This window comes from Glycine soja, chromosome 5, assembly GCF_004193775.1.
Source record: "Glycine soja cultivar W05 chromosome 5, ASM419377v2, whole genome shotgun sequence".
Classification (NCBI taxonomy): Eukaryota; Viridiplantae; Streptophyta; class Magnoliopsida; order Fabales; family Fabaceae; genus Glycine; species Glycine soja.
In genome coordinates, this window is record NC_041006.1 from 8099961 (window position 1) to 8123060 (window position 23100).

At 32.2% G+C, this 23100-nt stretch overlaps 2 protein-coding genes across 4 annotated transcripts; both read right to left on the reverse strand.

The window, feature by feature from the left end:
* Nucleotides 1-6089: 6089 nt before the first annotated feature.
* On the reverse strand, nucleotides 6090-10309 carry LOC114412272 (glyceraldehyde-3-phosphate dehydrogenase, cytosolic-like). Its single transcript, XM_028376096.1, has 11 exons — nucleotides 10044-10309; nucleotides 9812-9912; nucleotides 8985-9100; nucleotides 8783-8882; nucleotides 8149-8295; nucleotides 7992-8052; nucleotides 7815-7912; nucleotides 7395-7537; nucleotides 7194-7277; nucleotides 6847-6936; nucleotides 6090-6419 (listed from the first exon to the last, which is right to left on the reverse strand). The coding sequence occupies exons 1-11, from the start codon at nucleotides 10072-10074 to the stop codon at nucleotides 6377-6379; spliced, it is 1014 nt and encodes a 337-aa protein (XP_028231897.1). The 5' UTR covers nucleotides 10075-10309; the 3' UTR covers nucleotides 6090-6376.
* A 2401-nt stretch (nucleotides 10310-12710) lies between these two features.
* On the reverse strand, nucleotides 12711-17636 carry LOC114412273 (probable carboxylesterase 11). Of its 3 annotated transcripts, none has more exons than XM_028376099.1 (3): nucleotides 16654-17636; nucleotides 13645-14110; nucleotides 12711-13013 (listed from the first exon to the last, which is right to left on the reverse strand). In XM_028376099.1, the coding sequence occupies exons 1-3, from the start codon at nucleotides 17421-17423 to the stop codon at nucleotides 12996-12998; spliced, it is 1254 nt and encodes a 417-aa protein (XP_028231900.1). In that variant the 5' UTR covers nucleotides 17424-17636; the 3' UTR covers nucleotides 12711-12995. The 3 variants fall into 3 exon arrangements, with proteins under 3 accessions (XP_028231900.1, XP_028231899.1, XP_028231898.1); XM_028376098.1 differs by having other exon boundaries at nucleotides 12711-13023; XM_028376097.1 differs by having other exon boundaries at nucleotides 12711-14110.
* Between the last annotated feature and the right edge of the window lie 5464 nt (nucleotides 17637-23100).

Here is a 23100-nt window from a genome sequence, read left to right on the forward strand (position 1 = left end):
AAATTCTTACAAGCAAATCACAATCAATCTCAGTTCCTACCCCAGAAAAGGAGACTATGACACCCAACCCTAGGGTCCTTTGTGAATAAGAGCTTAAGAGAAATCTACCCTTAACCCAAACTAGAAAAACCTATTCCAGCATGCCTTCAAAAGTTCATTCATATGCTAACAATGTACATGAAAATAGAGTCAAAGAAAGACACAACCTGATCAATTATACGCAAGAAACCTGTTTGAGTGAATGAGTCTCTTCTTGAACTTAAGAGAAATTCACAACTCGCTTTTCACCATGAGATCTTCAAAATGAAGTTTAGAAGTTGAGTCACACTTTTTCTAAACACTTACCCTTCTCTCTTTATTTCACTTATTTCAGCTCACATTTTTAGCACACTTTTCACACACTGAAGTGAGAACACAATGTGGTTATTTATAAAGAAAACAATTATAATTTCCTGTAATCGATTAAATATACAATGTAATCAATTATTTTGAAGAAGTAATTGATTATATTATCATTTTGATTGATTAAAGTGTTCTTCCCAAATCTGAAAAACTTTCAAAAACAATGTAATCTATTATATTCTTGATGTAATTGATTAAAGTGTTCTTGATCACTTCTGGGAACACTTTGAAGAACAAAGTAATTGATTACGAGCACCCGGTAATCAATTAAAGCAAAGACTCCTGATAAACCAATCATTGTCTCAACTAAATCATGTAATCGATTACGATTGACTTTTAATTGATAAAACCGATACGAAAAACTTCTCTACAAGCTACAAACATTTGTGTAATCGATTATGATCAACCTTGTAATCGATTAAAACAAAGAGTTTTATGCATTGAATAAAGTTTCTAACTTTAGAATCAATCTTCTTACTCCTACATGATGATACATGATGTACATATGAAAAGATAAAGACTAAGATGCAACAAATAATACAACAATCAATACAAATGCCACTCAAGAGAGTTGGGCATGTAAAAGACAAAAATTATTCAAGCTACAAGACTTAGTTTTCATGTTGCCCCCCTATCTCTAACAATCTCCCCCTTTTTGGCTTTGATGATGCCAAACTTGAATTCTCATTTAAGTGCATTTGAAAAGTCTTGAGAGTAAAGACTTTTCTTAGACAGACCTGAAAGTTTCTAAACACTAAGAGAAGTATCAATTCATATAATCATCATCATTAAGTAGAGTTATATATGAATGTATGTATGCAGTGCACTAATCCTTTCTACTGCAATGCTAATGCAATTTTTCTCCCCCTACATAGTGCTAATGCAATACATAATACTAATGCAATAAATGCACTATGCTAATTCAATTTTTTCTCTCCCCCTTCTGACATTAACAAGGTCAAAAAGTTACAGCTATTCATAGAATTAAAACAAACAAACATATGATGTGAAAAGGGGAAAAACCACTTAATCATTAAGCTATTAAAAGATACCATAATTTCTTAATCAAACAGAGACACAGAGACAGATTTAAACATAATCAGAAATGACAAACAAACCACATAAACAAGCACTTAAAACTCAACTAAGCTTCATCCTCATCAGGGTTAAGGAGGTTGCTAAGGGTCAGTCTAGTTTCTATGTTTTCCAATCGGATAGTTATGTTCTCCAATGAACTATGAACTTCAGCTGAGTGCTCTTGATGGAGGTGAAGCATAACGTCCATCTTCTAAATCATAGGCGACTCAAAAGGACTCCATTGATGTGCAGACTCTTGTGGAGCTTCAGCTTTAGCATCTTCTTCCATCTGTTCCAAGTTTCCTACTGCTGGATCTCCAGCCACTATCCATTCATGGTCAACAAACCTCATTACAAGCTTCTTGAGATGCCTTTCGGTAATCTGACCAGACGCTTTGGTAAAATCCACAATCTCATTAGATACATTGAAGTAGTCAATGAATCTTGAGGCAAGTACAACATAAGAAAATTCGTAATCTACCAAACGATGACTCTTTAGCTTAATGTCTTCAATCAACAGTACCCAATTCATCTTAATACCTGATTTTAGACCATAAACAATATGCAGATCAACATCCATTACCTGAGCGTGATTACTTGACCTCAGAGTGAGAATGTAGGTAATGAGGTAGACTAGCATTCTGTCCTCTACAGTCAGGACACCTACTCCTTGGCAATTTCTCAAGTTTCTTGCGGGGTCAAGAAGCACTCCCCTAGAGGCCTGCATCTTGCTGTACCCATTAGTTGTTTCATCGAACTTGCAGACTCCACCCATGTCCAGACCGACTACTTCCTTCCACACTTCAGCGTCAATGACCATTTCTACTCCATTAACAGTAGAGAAGAGATTACCTTCAAGGTCGGCACGTGCACAAGTGTAGAAAACCTTGACTAGCTCCGGATAAAATGTTCCTTTCATCTGCACTAACTTTGACATTCCTTGTGCTTCCAGCAGATTAGGAAAGTTAGACCCTTGTTGAGAGAACCATTCTAAGTCCAGATACTTAGGGATCCTCAAGTTTTTGATAGCATAGATCATCTTGTAGTCATTCTTCTTGCTTTCATCAATGAACTATGTGTCCAACCTTTTGAGAGCTGCCTGAGAGCATTCACCTTGTTTCCTCTTGGAAGATTTCACTTTCTTTTGAGCTCTTGAGGGGTTGCTCACCATTTTGAAAAGGATACAAAGGGTTTGAGAACATATGATATTTGGGTTCAGAGAAGGGTTTTAGAGAAGATGTTGTTGTGATTTGTGGATGGGTTTGGGTTGCCTTTTATAAAGAGGTTGCACCATTTTGGTTGGCTGAGGTGGGTGGTAGAAGTAATTGTTGTAATAAAGATGGATGATGAGGTGAAGATGAAGAGATGTAACGGATTACACACAACAGACACACAAGTAATCGATTAAAATAACATAGTAATTGATTAAATTGGTCTTCATTTTCACTTGAAACCAAAAACTGGTATAATTAATTGATTAAAATGCAGGTGTAATCGATTAAATATGCCAGAAAAACTCCCCCTGAGGCCTTTGTAATCAATTAAAACATAACACAAAGCCAAAAGAAGTCATAAAACACAACATGTAATTAAAGATGTAATCAATTACAACAGAACAAAACACTAGAAAAAGCTTTAAACTAAAACATGTAATCAATTAACACGTGGCAGTAATCGATTAAAACAGATAATTTTAAACCATAACACCATAAACACATGAATGAAAATCGATTAAATCATGGGGTAATCATTTAAACCAAAAAGTTTCAAAAACTGATAAAACATAAAAACACATTATAATCGATTAACACGAGGGAGTAATCGATCAAAACAGTGAAAAATACAAAATAATGAAAGTAAAACATGTATTTTTTAGAGAGAAAATCAACTACACATCAACATATCAACATACTAAGACATTTAAAGAGAATTAATAGACACAGAGAGCATATATAACAGGCTGTGTGTACTAAGCTTAACAATCATTCAGTACTAGACCCATCTAAGATACCTAGTTCATTCCTAATGAAGAAGAACCTATCTCTAGCAAGAGGTTTAGTAAAGATGTCAGCTAGTTGATGCTCACTATCAATAAACTCAATGCAACAATCACGCTTTGATATATGATCTCTAAGAAAATGATGTTTTATCTTTATATGTTTGGTTCTATAATGCATGACATGATTTTTAGATAGATTGATAGCACTTGTGTTGTCACATTTCAAGGGAATGTGATCAAGGATTACTCCAAATTCTTCAAGCTATTGTTTCATCCAGAGACTTTGAGCATAACAACTTCTAACTGCTATATATTCTGCTTCTACAGTGGATAGTTCTACACTAGCTTGTTTCTTGCAATTCCATGATACAAGAGAGCTTCCTAAGAGATGGCATATCCCATTTGTACTTTTCCTATCTAGTTTGCACCTTGCAAAATCAAAATCTGAAAAGCTAATTAGATTTAAGGAGGTACCTTTGGGATACCATAGACAAACACTGGTTGTGCCCTTAAGGTACTTAATGATCCTTTTAATAGTTGTTAAGTGAGATTCCTTAGGATTAACATGATACCTTGCACACAAGCAAACACTAAGCATAATATCTGGCCGACTTGTAGTTAAGTAAAGAAGTGAACCAATCATACCTCTATACCTTGACTCATTAATTGATTTATCTTTCTCATCTAAGTCAAGATAGTTTGATGTTGTCATTGGAGTTGATGCTTATTTGCACTTTTCCATGCCGAATTTCTTAATTAGTTCTATATAGTATTTGGTTTAACATAGGAAAGTTCCATGCTTCATTTGCTTGACTTGAAGTCCAAGGAAGAAGTTCAACTCTCCTATCATAGACATCTCAAATTCTTTATGCATACAACTGGAAAATTCCTTACACAAAGTTTCATTAATAGCACCAAAGATTATATCATCAACATATATTTGCACAACTAACAACTCATTGTTTAATCTCTTGATAAACAATATTTTGTCAACTTGACCTCTTATAAAAGATTGCTCAATTAGGAAATTGTTGAATCTCTCATACCAAGATCTAGGTGCTTGTTTCAAACCATACAAAGCTTTTTTCAGATTATAGACATGATTAGGGTGTTCGTAGTCCACGAAACCTAAAGGTTGTACCCTTTTGCAACCAATCTGGCTTTATTTCTTACTAAGATGCTTGATTCATCAAGTTTGTTTCGAAACACCCATTTGGTTTTGATTAACTTGTGAGGGGCAGGTTTAGGAACTAAGTCCCACACTGCTTCTTTCCTTTTAAACTGATTTAGTTCTTCATGCATAGCCATCAACCAATATTCATCGTACAAGACTTTATCTATGTTTCTTGGTTCAGTCTGAGAAAAAAAAGCCATGTTATTGCATAAAATCCCGAGTCTTGAGTGAGTAGAAACTCCCTTTAATATTTCTCCGATAATGTTGTCCAAGGAAAGGTCTTTTTGAGTTCTCCATTCTCTAGAGATATATTTAGGAGGTTTGGCGGTGATTTCATTGCTTTGTTCAAGCTTGTCAACCTTGGTTTCATCTTCAGGAGAAGAATCCTTATCCTGAAAACCTGCATCTTCATCTTCCAAAGAATTTCCTTGAACAATAGAATTAGCTTCATCATACACAACATGAACAAATTTTTCCACACATAAATTTCTCTTATTGAACACTCTATATGCTTTACTTTGCAATGAGTAACCAAGAAAAATACCAATTCACACACATTCCAATGTGTCTAAACAGAGAAGTTACTCTCTTGATGGATTGAATCAAACAAACGTTTAGTGTGTTGGAACGGAAATCCAAACACACACAAACTCCTCTACACCATGAGTTCATCCTTAGTGTTTGCTTTTGTTTATTGCAACAGCCAAATGATTACTAGTAAGTACGGTTCAACGTCATTTGTCAATGAAGACATAAGGTCAGTCTGGCTTCATCATGATATGACACTTGAGGCCTTGAAGCAAACCACCCAAAATACGAATAGTCCTCTTGACAAAAAGGTAGTGACCGATGTCTATCATCGATATCCTATATCCATCGTTGGGGATTGTCCTCAATATAGGACATGTAAACTTGAAGACAATGAGGATGTACAAACGATGTTCTCTATAACTGCAGAATATCCTAACCTCATTTTTGTTAATTTGTATGCTAGTATGGATAACACTCGACTAGAACATATCCAATCGCAATCTCATCCTAGTGATTGGGACGTTATGGAGAAATATCTTGATCAAGCAATGAAACTAGAATGATTATGTATAGAGTAAGAGTACTATCTATCTACTACTAAAAAGTCAGGATAATGGGATTTTTTTATGTTTTTAAGATTTCAAAGTCTAATTGTTATTCAATTATCATTTGTTTTGAAAAGTTGTTATTTTCATTATGCAAATGTAAACTATTTGAGTTGGACTTGTTAAATGCTCATTGGGAGACATATTGGCAGGTTTGCAATATACTACCTCTTCCTGGCTTGTTTGTAAGCTCAAAACGCAAGGTGATTTATAGGCTTCAAAACATCTAAAACCAAGCATGAGGGACTTCAGCCTTTTGAAATACTCAACCAAATACAACAAAAAGAATGCATCACAGCTGTTAAAAGAAATATTAATGTATTATTAATATAGATATCACCGAGTAAAGTCTCTCAAAATTTGATGCCAATATAGAAAACGATAACCTACCAATTACTAGTTAAGACTATCCTTGACAGGAAGAAATCTAATAACAAAATTTGTCAAAAGTAAAGGATATCCCGAGTGAGGGACAGACATCACTTCTTGTATTTTTACTACATTATTCCAAATACTACTTTATAATCATAGAGCAAATAAGCTGAATGCTGAAAGGCATGGGATTTGGGAAAAAATCCTTGTAGCTCTTTAGACTGAGGCCATGTGTCGAATCAAGTCAACCACACGTGTGCTGCAAAGAAGAAAGTAAAACATTGAAAGTGAAAGTAGGAGTTAGAAATCATTTCCACCGCGAGAACTTGATGGCATAGCCTAGAGTTCTACTCCAAGGATGTGTGTTACTTTTATCTTTTGGCACAAGATTAAATAATGCATAACTGAACTCAAACATAAAAGGGTGCTTAGTTGCATGCAAAGATGAGATTGTACAAACTAAAATAGTTCTGTAAGTGTAAAAAAAAAAAATAGATAGTTCTATAGGGAATTAGTTATCTAATAGTAGTAGCTGCAACTTTTTTTCCATCGACAGTTTATGTTGTTTTTACATATCTTAGTGAGTGTAGTTTTGCTTCTTGCTGCCTGGAGATTTTGACAAAAAAGAAAAAGACTATAACCACTTAAGTGAAAATAAAATGAAAAGGCGTAGAAGTTTGTTTTACCTGTAGCCCCATTCATTGTCATACCAAGAGACAAGTTTCACAAAATTGTTGTTCAATGAAATTCCAGCCTTTGCATCAAAAATACTTGACCTGCCAGCATATAATGGATCACATGGTAAGCTACACCACACTAAAGCCTTGTTGATGGAAAATGACATGCTATAGCAATATTAACATAAGCTCCAAACATTAGTAACATAATCTAACCAATAGACTCAGGCACATGATCTAATTGTCAATCCTAATTGCTACATTGTTCTTCCTAAGCTAAAACCAAACAATTGGCCATATTAGGTGCACAATGCATGATGGTGGCATACTAATTTAATAACTAGAAGCATCATCACCTGTTGTCACCCACAAAATCAGTAGACACAACATCATCCTCTGTGTAACCAAGGATTCCTTTCATACTTCCCTCAGATGCCTCCCTGTGAAAAAAAAAATTGAGGACATGAGATGAGGACTTCATTCATTATAGTAATTACATCTTAAAAAGTAAACAGAACATCCTTATCCCTTAGCTAGAAAAAACAGTTTATACTCACTTGACAGCAGCTTTAATCTCATCATAACTGGCTCCCTTCTCAAGTCTAACAGTGAGATCAACCACTGAAACATCTACAGTTGGAACTCTGAAAGACATTCCTGTCAACTTATTATTAAGGGATGGCAACACCTTACCAACAGCCTGAACAGTTCCAAAATAGGCACACAGTTATTTCCAAGAACTTGTGTGGATACACAATAATATACATCTAAAGATAATAAAAATTGGGAAATTAAAAGGAACATAGTTTAGTAAATATTACAATACAATGATCGGATAACATGACTTGCATTCACATGTTTGCTTGTTATATCTACCTATCTGTTCCAAGGTCAACTATCCCTTAAAGCAACTAAAACTTGAAATCACATGAACAATGAGAGAAAGGGATGTGCATGTATTCACATATGCTAGATACCTTAGCAGCTCCAGTGCTACTAGGAATGATGTTACAAGAAGCAGCTCTTCCACCTCTCCAGTCCTTCATTGATGGTCCATCAACAGTCTTTTGAGTGGCTGTGTAACATAGAAAGGCATGTCAATTAAATAGTGAATCATGTGAAGCCAAAAGGATTGCAAAACATTACACACTTACCAGTCATAGAGTGAACGGTGCTCATGAGGCCTTCAAGGATACCAAATTTGTCATGTATAACCTGAATATATTTCAACAAGGTCACTTAATTGAGATGTTGTTTTTCTCTGCATAATGAGAATCTTTTTCAACTTAAACCTACTATAGGAAAAACTACCTTTGCAAGTGGAGCAAGACAGTTGGTTGTGCAGCTAGCATTAGAAACGACAGTGATATCAGACTTATATTCCTTCTCATTGACACCAACAACAAACATTGGGGCATCCTTGCTTGGGGCAGAAATAATAACCTTCTTTGCGCCACCCTAATATCAGTGTACATGACCAAAAATGAGGAGAAAAGACCAAAGACCAGAAGTGTTTTAACTTTTAAGGCATAGTATAAAATGTGAAGATTAAAATAACCGTAGTAGAAAATGTGAAGACAGAGTGTATAAAAATAGCCTTCTTAAAATTTAAAATCCCACCAAAAGCAAAGTCATTCATTAGTAAAACTTAGTATAAGATTTTTTATCCAATGTGAAAGTTACACAAATTGTTTCTAACTCAAATTAATTCTTCGACGAGAAATCAAACCTGGAAAGATTTACCTAAGATAACGTTAGCTAATATTTCAATGTAATTTTAGATTAGTTAACGTGAAATTAAACATACTCTAAAAACGAAGCTTACCAAAATATTATTCACAAAATTTTGCCCTTCACTTTTTCACTAGACACCAAATATGGGTAGTAGCAATCACATTTATAATTGATTCACAACATCATATGATGTGAAATCTTAAAGACAAACCTTCAAGTGGGCAGCTGCCTTGTCTTTATCAGTGAAAACTCCAGTGGACTCAACAACATAATCAGCTCCAGCCTCACCCCATGGAATTTCCTCCGGGTTCCTAATAAAATAAGAAAACCATTTTAGCCTGAGAAATTGCTTCATGGTGTTAATCAAATTGTATCCACATCCAATTTACTTAACATATAAAATTAAACTGTACCTGATGCCAAAAACAGTAACCGGGCTACTACCAAGGAGAAGGGTTTTACTGTCCTTAATCTTAATCTCACAGTTTTTGAATTTGCCATGAACAGTATCATACTTGAACATATAAGTCTGCAGGAAACAATTCCAAATTTCTTAATGGGCAAACCTCATTAATGTTTGATTACTGGAATGAACACATTGCAAATCAAATTTGAAACAAACGAATCTTCCTAGATTGCAATTTTCAATCCCAATAAAATAGTACATATTTGGACAAACTGGTATTCTCGTATATTTACCCGTACTCATTTTTTACAACACCTTTATCAAACAAAATAAGATATTATCTCTAGTCTATGATCACATACGTGTGCTTTTTTATTTGACCAAAGTAATCAAATTAGCATTGTCGGATTTCATCTTTAGAACCAATCGGCATGGAGATAGGCACGGCGAGACTTTCTAATGCAATGCACAAATATGGACCATTATTATTATAATATTATGTTAGATTTTATCTTAAAATTAATTGAAATTAAGTGAAGTTTTGCAAGAGATATTTAAAACATACACCAATAAATCAAAGAGATCTTGCTCAGTTTATAGATTGTTGTAAATCCCTAATACCAAAATTCGAGTCCCACTGCTAATATTAAAAAAAAAAAACATTAATTGAGACCCGCCAGGTGGAATTTTCCAACAAACATGATGAAATTAAACATCACATTAGCAAGATCCATGCATGTTCAACTACTACAATGCACAATTAAATGATAAAAAAAGAAGAAAAAAGAACATCATCACCAATCCCACATGAACTACACAAATATATTATTGTACCATGTAATCAGTTGTGATGAAAGGATCATTAACAGCAACAAGCTCCACGTCGTCTCTCTGCAGTGCCACCCTGGCGACCAAACGGCCAATCCTTCCAAATCCTTCATCATCACAAGCAAGTGCACACACACAAACGTTGCATATCATTAAGGTACAAAAACAACAACAAAGTTTGACACACAAATCCAAAAGTGCTGAAAAAAAGAAAAAGAAAATGGCATTATTAGAGTACCATTGATGCCAATCTTGATCTTCTGTCCCATGATCTCTCTTCTGGTTTAACTGACACAGAGAAAAGAGGGCAGTATAAGGTAGTCAATATATAAGATCAAGGTGCAATGGCAATTTGCAAACATGCTTATAGCTATATATATATATATATATATAGTGAAGGCTGGGTGAACGAGTGTGAAGCCGAAATAAGTGTAAGTTGTATATGCCATGCGCCACAAAATCCGTTGCATTCGAGAGGAAGGTTCAAGGACTTGCATAATATCAAATCAAAAGCATCACGAGATAACGACTTTCATGTAGAATCGGTAAAAGGCAATTTTCTTCAAAGATTAAAAGCTAAAACTCAAAAACAAAAAATAGTTGAGAGCAAAATTTATCTTTTTAAGAATATATAGTAATTTTTATATCAAAAGAATTAATACAAAAAGCATAATGTAATTCAAACTCCGTAATCAAAAGTCTTTCATTAATTTCCTTATCTAGTTAAATTTGTTGTTTCAATTAAAAAAAAAGAAAGAAAGACAAGTCACTTTATACGTCTCGTGTTTGGCAAAAATAATTTATAAATTAGGTGAAAATTTATAATTTATAAGCTAGAAGATAGGAATTGAAAAATTAAAAACTTATAAATTAAATGATTGAATTAAAAGTATTTAGTGAAATAAGTTAATAAACTAACTGATAAATATATTTAATAGTATATATACATATATATAAGACATATCATATGATAATGACTATCATCGTTATGATCATCATCACTTTCATGATTGTTTTCACTACAACTGTCTCACTGTAATCACCGTCGTCACTATCAACATGAATGTTGTTGTTGTTACTGTCATGATTACTGTTGTTATTAACATGATCGTCATTGTTACTGTTGCTACCGTCGCTATAATCATCATCTTGACCATCATCGTCATCATCAACATGAGCGTTGTTACTATCGCCACCACCACCGGCAGTGGTGGTGGCTAGGTGGTGGCAGTGGTGATGGCAATAGCGACGGTCATGTTGGTATCGACAACGATGTCATGTTCATAGCGGTGGTGATTGGGGCGATGGGTGACAATCTTGACATTAATTAAATCTTTAAAATATTTGATTTTTTTTATTTGACTAATTTTATAAAGATTTTATGATTAAATGAGTTTTTAATTTAAATTTAAAATATTTTAATTTAGATCTTTCGTTTTAATCTAATGACTGATATTAAGCATTCACATTCTCACATAAAATCATCATTCTTTTATATATATATATATATATATATATATATATAAAAGTTTAGTTGTTTAAATTTATCTTTAATAATTTATCGTAGTTGTTTTATTTTATTTTATAATATTTCTTCTTTCTTAGCAAAAAATAGTAACTTAATTAAATAATTTTTTATTGTTTAATTTTTTGAATAATATTATTTTGAAATAACAAGAATAAATATCCTTCTTTATAATTCTAAATTGAAAAAAATGCTAAAAGCAATTTCAAGAAAATTAGTAAGATAAAAAGATAAAATAATAAAGTTGTTGCTAAAATTATAAATTAGTTGAATTAGCTTATGAAAATAAATTAAAATTTAATAAAATAAATTTGTATATCTATGATCCCTTTTGAAGTGTTTATAAATAACTTATTTGGATTTATGTTATGTTGTTTGTTTTTTCATTTCTTCTCTCCGAATTCGACGTGACTCTCATACACTTATATACTACAATTAATAAAATGACAAATGCAATATTTCCGATAAATATAATAGACGAACAAATTAATATAAATAGTAACTAAGTAAACCTTCAATTTGGTCTTTCAAATATTATCATCTCTCCTAAATAATCCTTAAAGTAATTAAATTATACAATAGCAAAAAATAAATAATGAAATTATATAAATAGTCCCTGTATTATGCTGATAGCACTTGTTTTGACATAAACTCTTTTGTATTGTGCTGATAAGTTCTTGCACATTCTTGTGCTTTCATTAATAAAATATTGTCTTTTATCTTTCAAAAACACACATACATGTACATATACATTCCCTAAAGTAAATATCAATTACTACATAATATACAAGTTAAACATTTAAAATATGTGTTATTCGTTATTAAATCATATTCATTGTTATTTATATCAAACATTTTTACATTATCATCTAACAAAATTTAACTGTTTTATCACATTATTTAACTCATTAATATGATGTAATTCATCCTAGATATTTGTATATAAATATAAATAGAATTTAATGTTTATGTATTAATCGTGCAAATCAATTTTACACTGTCATATAATCATAAATCTTCATTTGATTTATTTTAAAATAATTATTTTAAAAATTAAAAAAATTATTATACATTATGAATTATGATTTAAATAATTATGTAAAACTTTTTACATTATCAATATATAATATTTTTCTCATATAAATATATTACACTTAAAATTTATATAAATTCTCTCTCATTCGGTTTGTTTTCGTTTTCATTATGTTATCTTTAAAGTGAGCAAAGATATATTTTTCCTTGATTTACTAAATTTTAAGTAAATTTAATTTACTAAAGTTTGTAAACATATTCTAACTTAATTTAGTAATAATACCATGTTAGAGGAACTTTTTTCCACAATTTTTAAGATATATTTATGATAATAAAACAACACAAACATAATTCAACACACTATATATATTTTGCCCCCTCCTCAAACAAGGTGTAAAATATGTCATATGATACATAATGTACAACCGTTTCTCTTCCCTTGTTTCGTAACACTGCTTGACTTTCGAAAGTAACAAGACACTTTTCCTGCAACCATAGTTACTTTCTGGTGAACTCATGGTTACAGGTCAGTCAGCAGAGATGCCACCTATCCAAATAAGCCCAGAAGATCTTACAGGTTCATGAACCCTGGTCCATACTCCCCACAGGGTCAGAGTGGTGGCTCCCATTCCCTCAAAGTGCTTCCAATATCTACAAAGAACTAAGCAAAATCGGCTTTAGCTTTTGGCTAATATTATTAAAGAAACTCTATATCTTCATCCTAGAGACCATCTATGAAAGGTATCTTATGGGAAATTGTTTATTTAATCTGAAATCTTAATGATACGAAGCACAACGAAGTGGTCTCTTGTACAAAATTAATTAACTATGAACTCCACTACTCCAAAAGTTGCAGAGAGCAGAATAGATTGGAGACTGCATGATCGATGACCCTAATGCTAAAAGAATAGATCAACAAATATATCATGAGAAATATTACATCAAAATACACAAGAAAAAAATGGAACAGGGGCTTCCAAATGCAGTGTGCATGGAGGTGAATGAATCTCTCTCTAGCTCAACTAATCCGCTCTCAAACAACTCTATCTTACAACAAGAACTGACAGGTGGAGGGAACGTGGAACCAATCAACAAGAAGGACAGCAGGACCTTGTAAACCACCAAAACAAATCATGTAAAAGAATGACCTAAAGATGATTTCAAAGATGAGGAAAAGATTTTCTCACTGAACCATCATCTTAAATACTGCTCAATAAGAGAATTCATGACCTCGAAGCGAAATATATTTCTTGACCCAGATGGCAATGTCCTCGGCACAAACCTGGGCCTGGGGGCTTTTGAGAAGTACGTCAAGTGTTGCAAATTCATGGACTGCATCTTTATACTCATAAACAGGTGCATCAACATTCACCTTCCTTAGCTCCTCTGAATAGGCAATGGCGCGGTCCCTCATCCAGTCATGGTCTGCCACCACTGTCAATGTTGGAGGCATCTTCTTTAAAGGAGGACTGTGATCTGGGGCTAGAGGATTGGCGGCTGGATGATCTAGGCTAAACTCTTTCTCAGGTAGGAATAGTTTCCATGCTAGCATACACATGGCCTTGTCGTAAAAGTAAGAATTTGCCAACTTTATTTCAGAACGAGTGGGCACACTTCCAATAAAAAATGGATACATCAGGACCTGTGCCACCACCTTGACAGGGTCCAGAAGTTTGCCTGCTTCTACAGCTTTTCGAGCCACATGGTCTGCAATATTTGCACCGCAACTCACGCCAAGAAGAACACACCTGATTCAATATCAAAGAAAAAAATAAAAGGTTAAGTGTTGAACTAATGGTGTACTTAACTCCTGACAAGAAAAAAATTATGGTAAAAGACAACATCTACAAAGTGATACCCTTCAACTTTTTTTTTTTTTTGCTTTTAAACAAGACCAGTTTCGAAGAGGCAGAGCATTACAATATATATATATATATATATATATATATATGTTCATGTCCAAAGGAAATATATAAAATCTTTGCAACATCATAGATGATACAATAATCAAGTCAAACAAGCATCCTCTTAATTGACCCAACGTACCTAGATGCCAATTGCCTAATATATGCTCCAAAAAATAATATACTACTTGAAAAATTCTATTTTCAAGAAAAATTAAAACACAAGTGAATATTAATGAGGAAGTTAGGCAGAATAAGACTGATTCACTAACCAAGTTTCATGGGTTGTTAAAGAAAGACACCCAAGAAATCTGTTTAGAGAGAGAAAGTTGAGGAAGGATTGCAGACAGACAAGTAGAAAAGATTAAACAAGATATGAGATTCTTAGCCAAAACTAAGAAGAAACTGAGCATTAGAACAGCAAGTAAAAATGACCCAGAAAGATAAGACTCCAAAATGGTTCGTAGAGAACCCTCCAAATGACAAAATGGCAGAAACTTCATGTGAAGCATTACATTAGGTTTCATTACAAGCCCATGCAGTCTAATCAATATAGTAGTAGTTGATTGTTAATTTCAGCTCTGCGTCCATGAATAGGATTAAACTAGCATTAACTAGGAATAGATCTACACAAATTCCTCCTGTACCTTTCAAATGTCTTAAAAAAATTCAAAACTCAAATAAGTTCAAAAAGGTTGGCTGGGTCTACCAGAATGCTATTAATTAATTTACATATAGTAAATAAAACGAAATAAAATTTGGAAATTAGAAGGGAAAAAAAAAAGAAAAAAAAAACTGGAATCTGGTACTGATAATAAAATAGTAAAGAAAACATCTGACTGAAACCAAAAAAGACCAAGTCCAAGGATAAAAAGGTTCACATAAACTAGTGCTTAAGCACCTTGTGTCCACCATTCCTTTTTCCTTTATCGTCAAAATCCTCAAATTTTCCCATCCTAGAGTGCAGGATGACCTGTGCTGCCATCAAGTGCCATCCACCAGAAGAATATTCTTCATGCCATCATCACTTTAACTCCTATATCTCAAAGCCTTTGTGTTTTGTTATAAGAACTGAGCTGATGAGCTACAGACCCAATCTAAAAGCAAATGATCTCATGTCATTGGAGAAGATGAAAAATGAAGCTAACTCATATAGACACCAATCAACTCCAGTTTGGCAAGTGGGATGGGCAAATGTGTTATTCTACAAAGGAAATGGTGGCAAAACAACCATACCCAAGCAAGAAATTCCATTTCATTAAAACCTAAATACTTAAATTAGGAGAATGTGATGAATTCCAACAACCATATTAATTAAAGCAACATGTCATGACTTCTACACCCCAAAAAAAATGAATTTCATCCCACATAACAGAATGCCAATGTGATTTTATCCAAGAACACTCAAGAGGGTAACTAATTAGCCAGTAAAATGAGGCTGAACATATATTATTGCTTCAAATCTGAAACTTCCCTAAAATTTTTTTTTAATCGGCAAATATTAGTTGTTAGTTTGTTAGTTTTTGTTAGCAGAGGAAATCGAAACTGCGACCTCTCATCCCCTCCCTTCTCCCTTCACCATCCAGCCAACCTTATATCTCCTACTTCCCTAAAATGTGACTAAATCAAACAAGTAAAACAATGGGCAAGAATAACTCTAAAGACGTCTTCCTAGCCAAGACCAAGGTCCTGCTTAGATAAACTTCTTCAAAAGCCCTTACAGGAGAAGAAAACAAAAGGAAAAAATGAATTAAACTTCTCCCATATGTTAAAATCAACTTATGAACCTCAACTTCCGGACAATTTAGATGAAAACGCTTCTATTAAAGTTGAAGTGTATATATAAGTTGTTTTTAACTTATAGGAGATACATAATTTAGTTTATCTTCTTTTTCCTTCTATAAATACTAAAGGAGAAGTTTAACCAAACGAGACCTAAGTCAGTCACTAGTTCAATTGCAATCAACATCCGATTGAAAATTCCAACCCAAACTTGCTGCAATCAAATTCAAAAAACCCTACTCACTACCCAGCCTGTCACCTCCTACCTGAATCCCTTCACCAATTTGCTACCTTAATGCTCACTCTCTAATCACTACCTACATTTAAAACAGACAATCAAGGGCATCACCCCCAATCCAAAACTATGAAATGTATAAAAAAAATCAAGAAGAGAGATAGCACACTTCAAATATTCTCTTTACTACTACTTAAAATTTATTGGAAACTACAAAAATCATGAATAAAGCTCATTAAGTCCCACATGATTTTGGAATTTTCAAAAATTTGAATATATTCAAAAGAGTGTTGCTAGCATTTCTCATGAGACCAACCTACAACACTAACATAAGCACATAAATCAAACCAAAAAAAGTGCAAGTTTCAACCTTGAAGGATTTCCATGAGCAGCCAACCAAGGCTCAACCATTGATGCCCCAAAGGAACCCACAATATGCTTGTGCTGGCCCTCCAACCTCCTACCCCCCATCAACTTACTACACTCCGCCAAATTCGCCTGCTTCGCCAGCCAATTCAGCACCTTCATCCCGTCCTCGAACGCCGCCGGGTACCGATTCTCTGGCGCCAGCCGGTACCCCACCGCCACCACCACCGCCTCACAGAGCCTCGCGATCCGCCGGCAGAACACGTCGTTCGCCACCGAATCGTTGCTCCCGGTCACCCACCCCCCACCATGGAACTGTAGAACCACCGGCAACTTTTTCCGGCGACCTTCCCCCGAAGGCGCCGGCGCGTACCCCCGGTACGCGCCGACATCGCCGACGCTGTTCCGCCGCTCCTCCTCCCGCGGCAAGAAAATCGCCGGCTCGTAGCTGTTGCGCCTCAGCCTGCTTAACGACGCCGTTTTGGGGTTCGCCGATCCGGGTTCGGGTTTGGAGCTAGGTTTGGAATTAGGCTCGAGCGCGGAATCGGGAAGGAAAATTCGAATGGAGAGAGAGGTTAAGGGGTCGATGTGAATGTCTTTGGTGGCAACGCCGTCGGAGAATGAAGGGTTGGCCGGAGCCACCGATTCGTCGGGTCGGGTCGTGACGCCGAAAGAGTCGGAGTCTTCGGGCGGTGCTTGGATCCGGTTCTGCAAACGGTGCTTTAAGAGAAACTTGAAAAACACGCTGTAGAGTTTCACGGCCACGCTCGGCATCGCTGTGTGTGATTTGCAGAAACCGGGAACCGTTGATTAATTACTAATTACTATAATTTCATGGCTTCATTAATTGGATCGGATTTTGGGGTTGATTAAGCTGATAATTACTTGGGATTAGGGTTTGGAGGGTTGAATGGGTTTGAATTTCGATTTGAATGGTGCTGGTGAAGGAAAGAAGGAGGAAGAAGACAGCACGTAAGGTAGAAAGAAAAAGAGATGGGATTTGATTTTTTTATTATTATTTTCTAAAACAATTCGCGGTTCTTTCTTTTTTTCATAAAAAAATAAGCTATCGTGCATGAAACAAATTTATTTTCTCTAGCATTTGTTCATTTTTAGTCTTTAATCAGGTGATAAATTAAAATTATACTGTTATTTTTATAAAATGTAAAGGTTAAAATTAAATAATTTTTCATGATTAAATCATAAAAATGAAAAAATTATTAAAAGTTTAATATATAATAATATAAAATAATTTTATAATGTCATCCAATTATGTATTATCTTTTAAATTATTGTAAGATACTTATAAGTCAATAAATTTATTATATACGATGAGTTGTGATTGAATAATTTTTATATTTTAATATATAATTTTTTATTATTTATTAATCTATGATATTTAAGGTTTTTTTATGTATTAGAGAAAACATTAAAATAAAATAATTTGTTAAATAATTTTATTGAAATATCTCAACTTTGTTTTTTTTTTTTAGTTTTTATGTTTTATAAGTGTTTTAAGACAATAACATTTTGCATTAAAAAAAGACAATAACATTTATTAGAGAGTAAAATTGAAATAGTTTTTCTAATACTTTTTTAAAAATTGAAGACGTCAATTAAATTTATTTTTTTAATGCTAAAATCTCAGTCAATTTGAAATTAAAAAAAATTAAATATTTAAAAAATTGTAAATTTCATTTCATATTTGATGAACTTTATTTGTGGTTTTTTATTTTTTAACTTATAATACAAGAAGAAGGAAAATATTAAAAAGTGTATTAGTAGAATGCTTGTAAATAATCTATTTGTCCTTACACAAGAAACTAACTTAGTTTTTCGTTTCTTGAATAAGTATTAAATTTACATTTTATAATTTATAAGAATAATTTTTGATATTTGAATTTTTAAAATATTTTACTCAGTTTAAATTTTAATAAATATATCTTAGTTTCTAACTTTTTATCCTCACTATATTTATCCAATTTCATAGTTATCTTTTTTTTAAATCAATTATAATTTTATTATTTTTATGTCATTTTATATTTTTCTGCTACTTTTATAATTAGTTTTATGAAACACTTATAATTTAATAAGATAGTTTTTTTACCTTTCAGCTATGAAAATGAAAAACTAACATATTAAACTATAAATGTTTGATAAAACTAAATATTAAAGTAGTTGAAAAATGTAAAATGACAAAAAAATAATAAAATTATAATTTATTTTAAAAGGGTAACTAGAAAATTGGATAAATATATTGAAGATAAAAAGTTAGAAATTAGAAGTTATCATTTTTAAAAATGATACTTCAAATAACGTTCTAAAGAACATTAAAACTACTAAAAAAAACTTTACTAAACAGTCACACAAGTTTTTTAACTAATAAAAAAAGTTATAAGTTAACTTAAATGTATTGTCGAACATAGTCACATGCTCCAAAAAAACTGTTATTATTTGAATCGTTGTCCTAGGTAGGATCCCTTTTACTTTAATGATGTCTTACACGCTCTATTTTGATTTTTAAAGTAAAAGTTGATTATTAAAAGTAAAGAGTGAAATTTCATACATAGCATAAGAATAAGAAACATCACTATATATCATCAACGAGAGTTGATCATTTTCAACATCATGATAGGTTATCTTAAGCAAATCAAAGGAAAGAAATCAAAGAAAATAATCATATGGGAGACCTTTAATTTTAATATGTTGGTATATATAAGCATATAAAAAATTCATAATGAAATAAAAATAGAAAGAATGTTCACTATATTGGTCTTAATTACCTTAATTAATTCAAATTAAAATATATTGGTCGATCAATTAATTATGATTTCAATTAATTGTCATTTTATATTTGTTTTGAATATTAAAATAAATTGTGATGATTTTTTTTAAAATTATAAATAAATATATAATATTGAGTAACTATATAGAATAAACTAATGTTGATTTAAATTATTTTATTAGATAATCAACTAAAATTGTGCACATGCATATTTCATAATAATAAAATATACTTATGTGAATTGATTTTAAGTTTAATTACTATATTCTAAAATATACATGTAATCAAATATTTTTCATATTTTTACTTTGATCAACAAAAATATACCATATCAATTTACACATTTATTATATCTACTATATAAAATTTGAAATAAAAATAGAATAAATATAAAATATGAATATTCTAATTTATATTATTCTTAAGTATTATAATTGATTTAAGATTTATTATTGATTTAAAATTTTATTGGAAATAAAATGAATATAAAATGTGTATTAATTATTTGAAGAAAACGAATATGATATGTCACGTGGCATAATCTTGTAGAATAATACATTGTTTTATATATTTAATAATAATATAATAGATTAATATTTAATGCACTAAGACCAATAAATAAAGTCAATTAATTTTCATTAATAATATAATAAATTTTAATTTTTTTAAAAAATACTCTTTAAATTATTTGGTTTATATAGTACTCCCTCCATATCTAATTATAATTTTTTAAAAAAAATTTGTTTGTCTCGTTTGGTCATATCATTTTCTTATTTCTAAATGCATTAATTTTTTTCTTCTCTACGTGTCTTTATTTAATTATTTTATTTCTAAACATTAATAAGAAACAATTAAATGAATAGAAAGATAAAAAAAGAATAATTTTAGAATGATAATAGAAATAACTGATATATTTGATGTAATTAAGTAAATTAACTAATTTTATAATTAAGATAAAAAAAAGTATTTATTTATTCTTTATACAAATGACAAATATATTATTTACCTGGAAAGGCATAAAGTTTAGCCGACATACATTTTTTTATATTGTTAACTGGAATAATTAGAAATTGTCATTCGAGAAAAGACGCATACACAACCAATTCATACAATAATTTGTTCAATATTATTTGTGTAGGTTTATCTTTTTCTATTTATCATTTATTATATTTTAAATTTTCTCTATTTTATCGCTCTTTATTACATTTTGTTGTATGATATGTTGTAACAATAGCATTTTTAAATATATTAAACTTAATTTTCACAATGACATGATTAAATGACAACTTAAAAATAATAAATATATTATTGTATTGGTCAAGATCCACAAAACTTAAAAATAATAAATATATTATTGTATTGGTCAAGATCCACAAAATTTATGTGGCATTCCACCTGGCACCCGAAGACATGTGCCTACCCTCCATGTTAGCCCTATTATAGGAGTGCAGACGCCTAATTCTTAGCCGTCGGACTCCCCAACAAATAGGTTATTTTTAACCTAACTAATATTCAAATGTATTTGAATATCTTATGTGTTGGCAGGTATTAAATTATATATAATGTCACATTATCTATAAGGTATGATTATCTTCTACCTTTATTTATAATTTAAATGTTTATGTCTAACATTATCTCTAAGCACCCGACTATTATCTATAAGCCGAGAATTATCTATAAGGCTACAATAGCCCCTGCAAACAAGGACCATTAACCACACTCGAACTACTATAAATATAGGTTCCATCAAATCACTCTACACGACTTGCTCACACACTCAGCACATGGCAACAAGCTTGTGCCCCTCTTTCTCTCTTTCGCTCATACGAGCTCCATTACAGTATATACTTGCTTTACTCTCCTTACACATGTTGGATCAAGTGGCCTCGGAATAATTAAGAGGGGGGGTTGAATTAATTATTAATGTGTCTTGACTAATTAAAAATTATTCTTCTTAATATTACTAGATTCAATTAGGCTTTACTACTAAGTTATGAGGAAGTAAAGAACAAAAACAATAACTTAGACAAAAGTAAAGCAGAAATAAAAGTACACAACGGAAAAGTAAAGAGTGTAGGGAAGAAGAAGACAAACACAAGATTTATACTGGTTCGGCAACAACCCGTGCCTACATCCAGTCCCCAAGCAACCACCGGTTCTTGAGATTTCCAATAACCTTGTAAAATCCTGTACAAGCAAAGATCCACAAGGGATGTACCCTCCCTTGTTCTCTTTGAACAACCAAGTGGATGTACGCTCCACTTGAACTGATCCACAAGAGATGTACTCTTTCTTGTTCTCAGTATAACAACCCAAGTAGATGTACGCTCTACTTGTACCACAAAGGATGTACACTCCAATGTGTTAAGACAAAGAATTCTTAGGCGGTTAGTCCCTTGAATCTTTGTAAGGGTAAACAAAAGAAATCTCAAGCGGTTAGTCCTTTGAAATCTTTTGTTTAAAGGGAAAGGGAAAAAGATATCTCAGGCGGTTAGTCCTTTGAAATCTTATGTCAAGAGGCAGAAGGGAAGAAACAAAAGAATTCTCAGGCGGTTAGTCCTTTGAATCTTTTGACAAGAGAGAAGGAATGAAGAAAAAGAATAGCACGAGTTTTTGGTCAATGAACTTTTCTTGAAAGAGAAAGTATTGACTTTTAGAAAGATGAAGAGGAATGAATGAAATAAATCTTTTATGCATGAAAGGAATCAGTCTTTTTTTTTAAATTCGTGCCATGGTCACATATTTATAATCATTTGATGACTCAAGTTAAAGATTGTGACTCTTGGCAATTTCTTTAAAACTAGTCACTTTTTAAAAGTTGTGACTCTTTTGAAAACTATTCATTTTAAAAGTTGTGACTCTTTTGAAAACTAGTCACTTAAAGGTTGTGACTTTTGAAAAACTCTTCAGAAACAAGTCACTTTAAGAATTGTGACTTTTGGTAATTTATTTTTCAAAATCAGTTACTGGTAATCGATTACCATCATAGTGTAATCGATTACACATCAACAGATGTGACTCTTCATGTTTAAATTTGAAAATCAAAATGTTTAGAAACACTGGTAATCGATTACAAGTATTGTGTAATCGATTACACAAGTTTGAAATGATTTGAAAAAGTTTTATCACAAGTTGTGACTCTTGAAATTTGAAATCTAACGTTTTAAAACATTGGTAATCGATTACATGATTATGGTAATCGATTATAGCTTTGTAAATCAGTTTTGAAAGGAATATTGGCTACTGGTAATCAATTACTGCCTTATGGTAATTGATTACCAGAAAGTAAAACTCTTTGGTAAAAGATTTTTCTTTTTGAAAAATTATTGTGCTATTCAATGTTTTGAAAAACTCTTTTAATACTTATCTTGATTGAGTCTTTTCTTGATTCTTGAATCTTGATCTTGATTCTTGAAACTTGTTTGACTCTTGATTCTTTGGCATCATCAAAATAATCTTGGAAGGCATTATTTTCACAACACATATTCTTACTTAAGCGTCAGAGTCTTTTATTTTCCAGGCCTGTTCATGTCAAAGGCATTTCTCCAAGCTGACGTGTGAAGTTCGGGACCCTACTTAGCCACGTTCACACTGACGTGCCACGATTCTGGATTTTGATAAGAACATTTAGTGCCCACTATGGGGCCACGGTAAAACATACCCGTA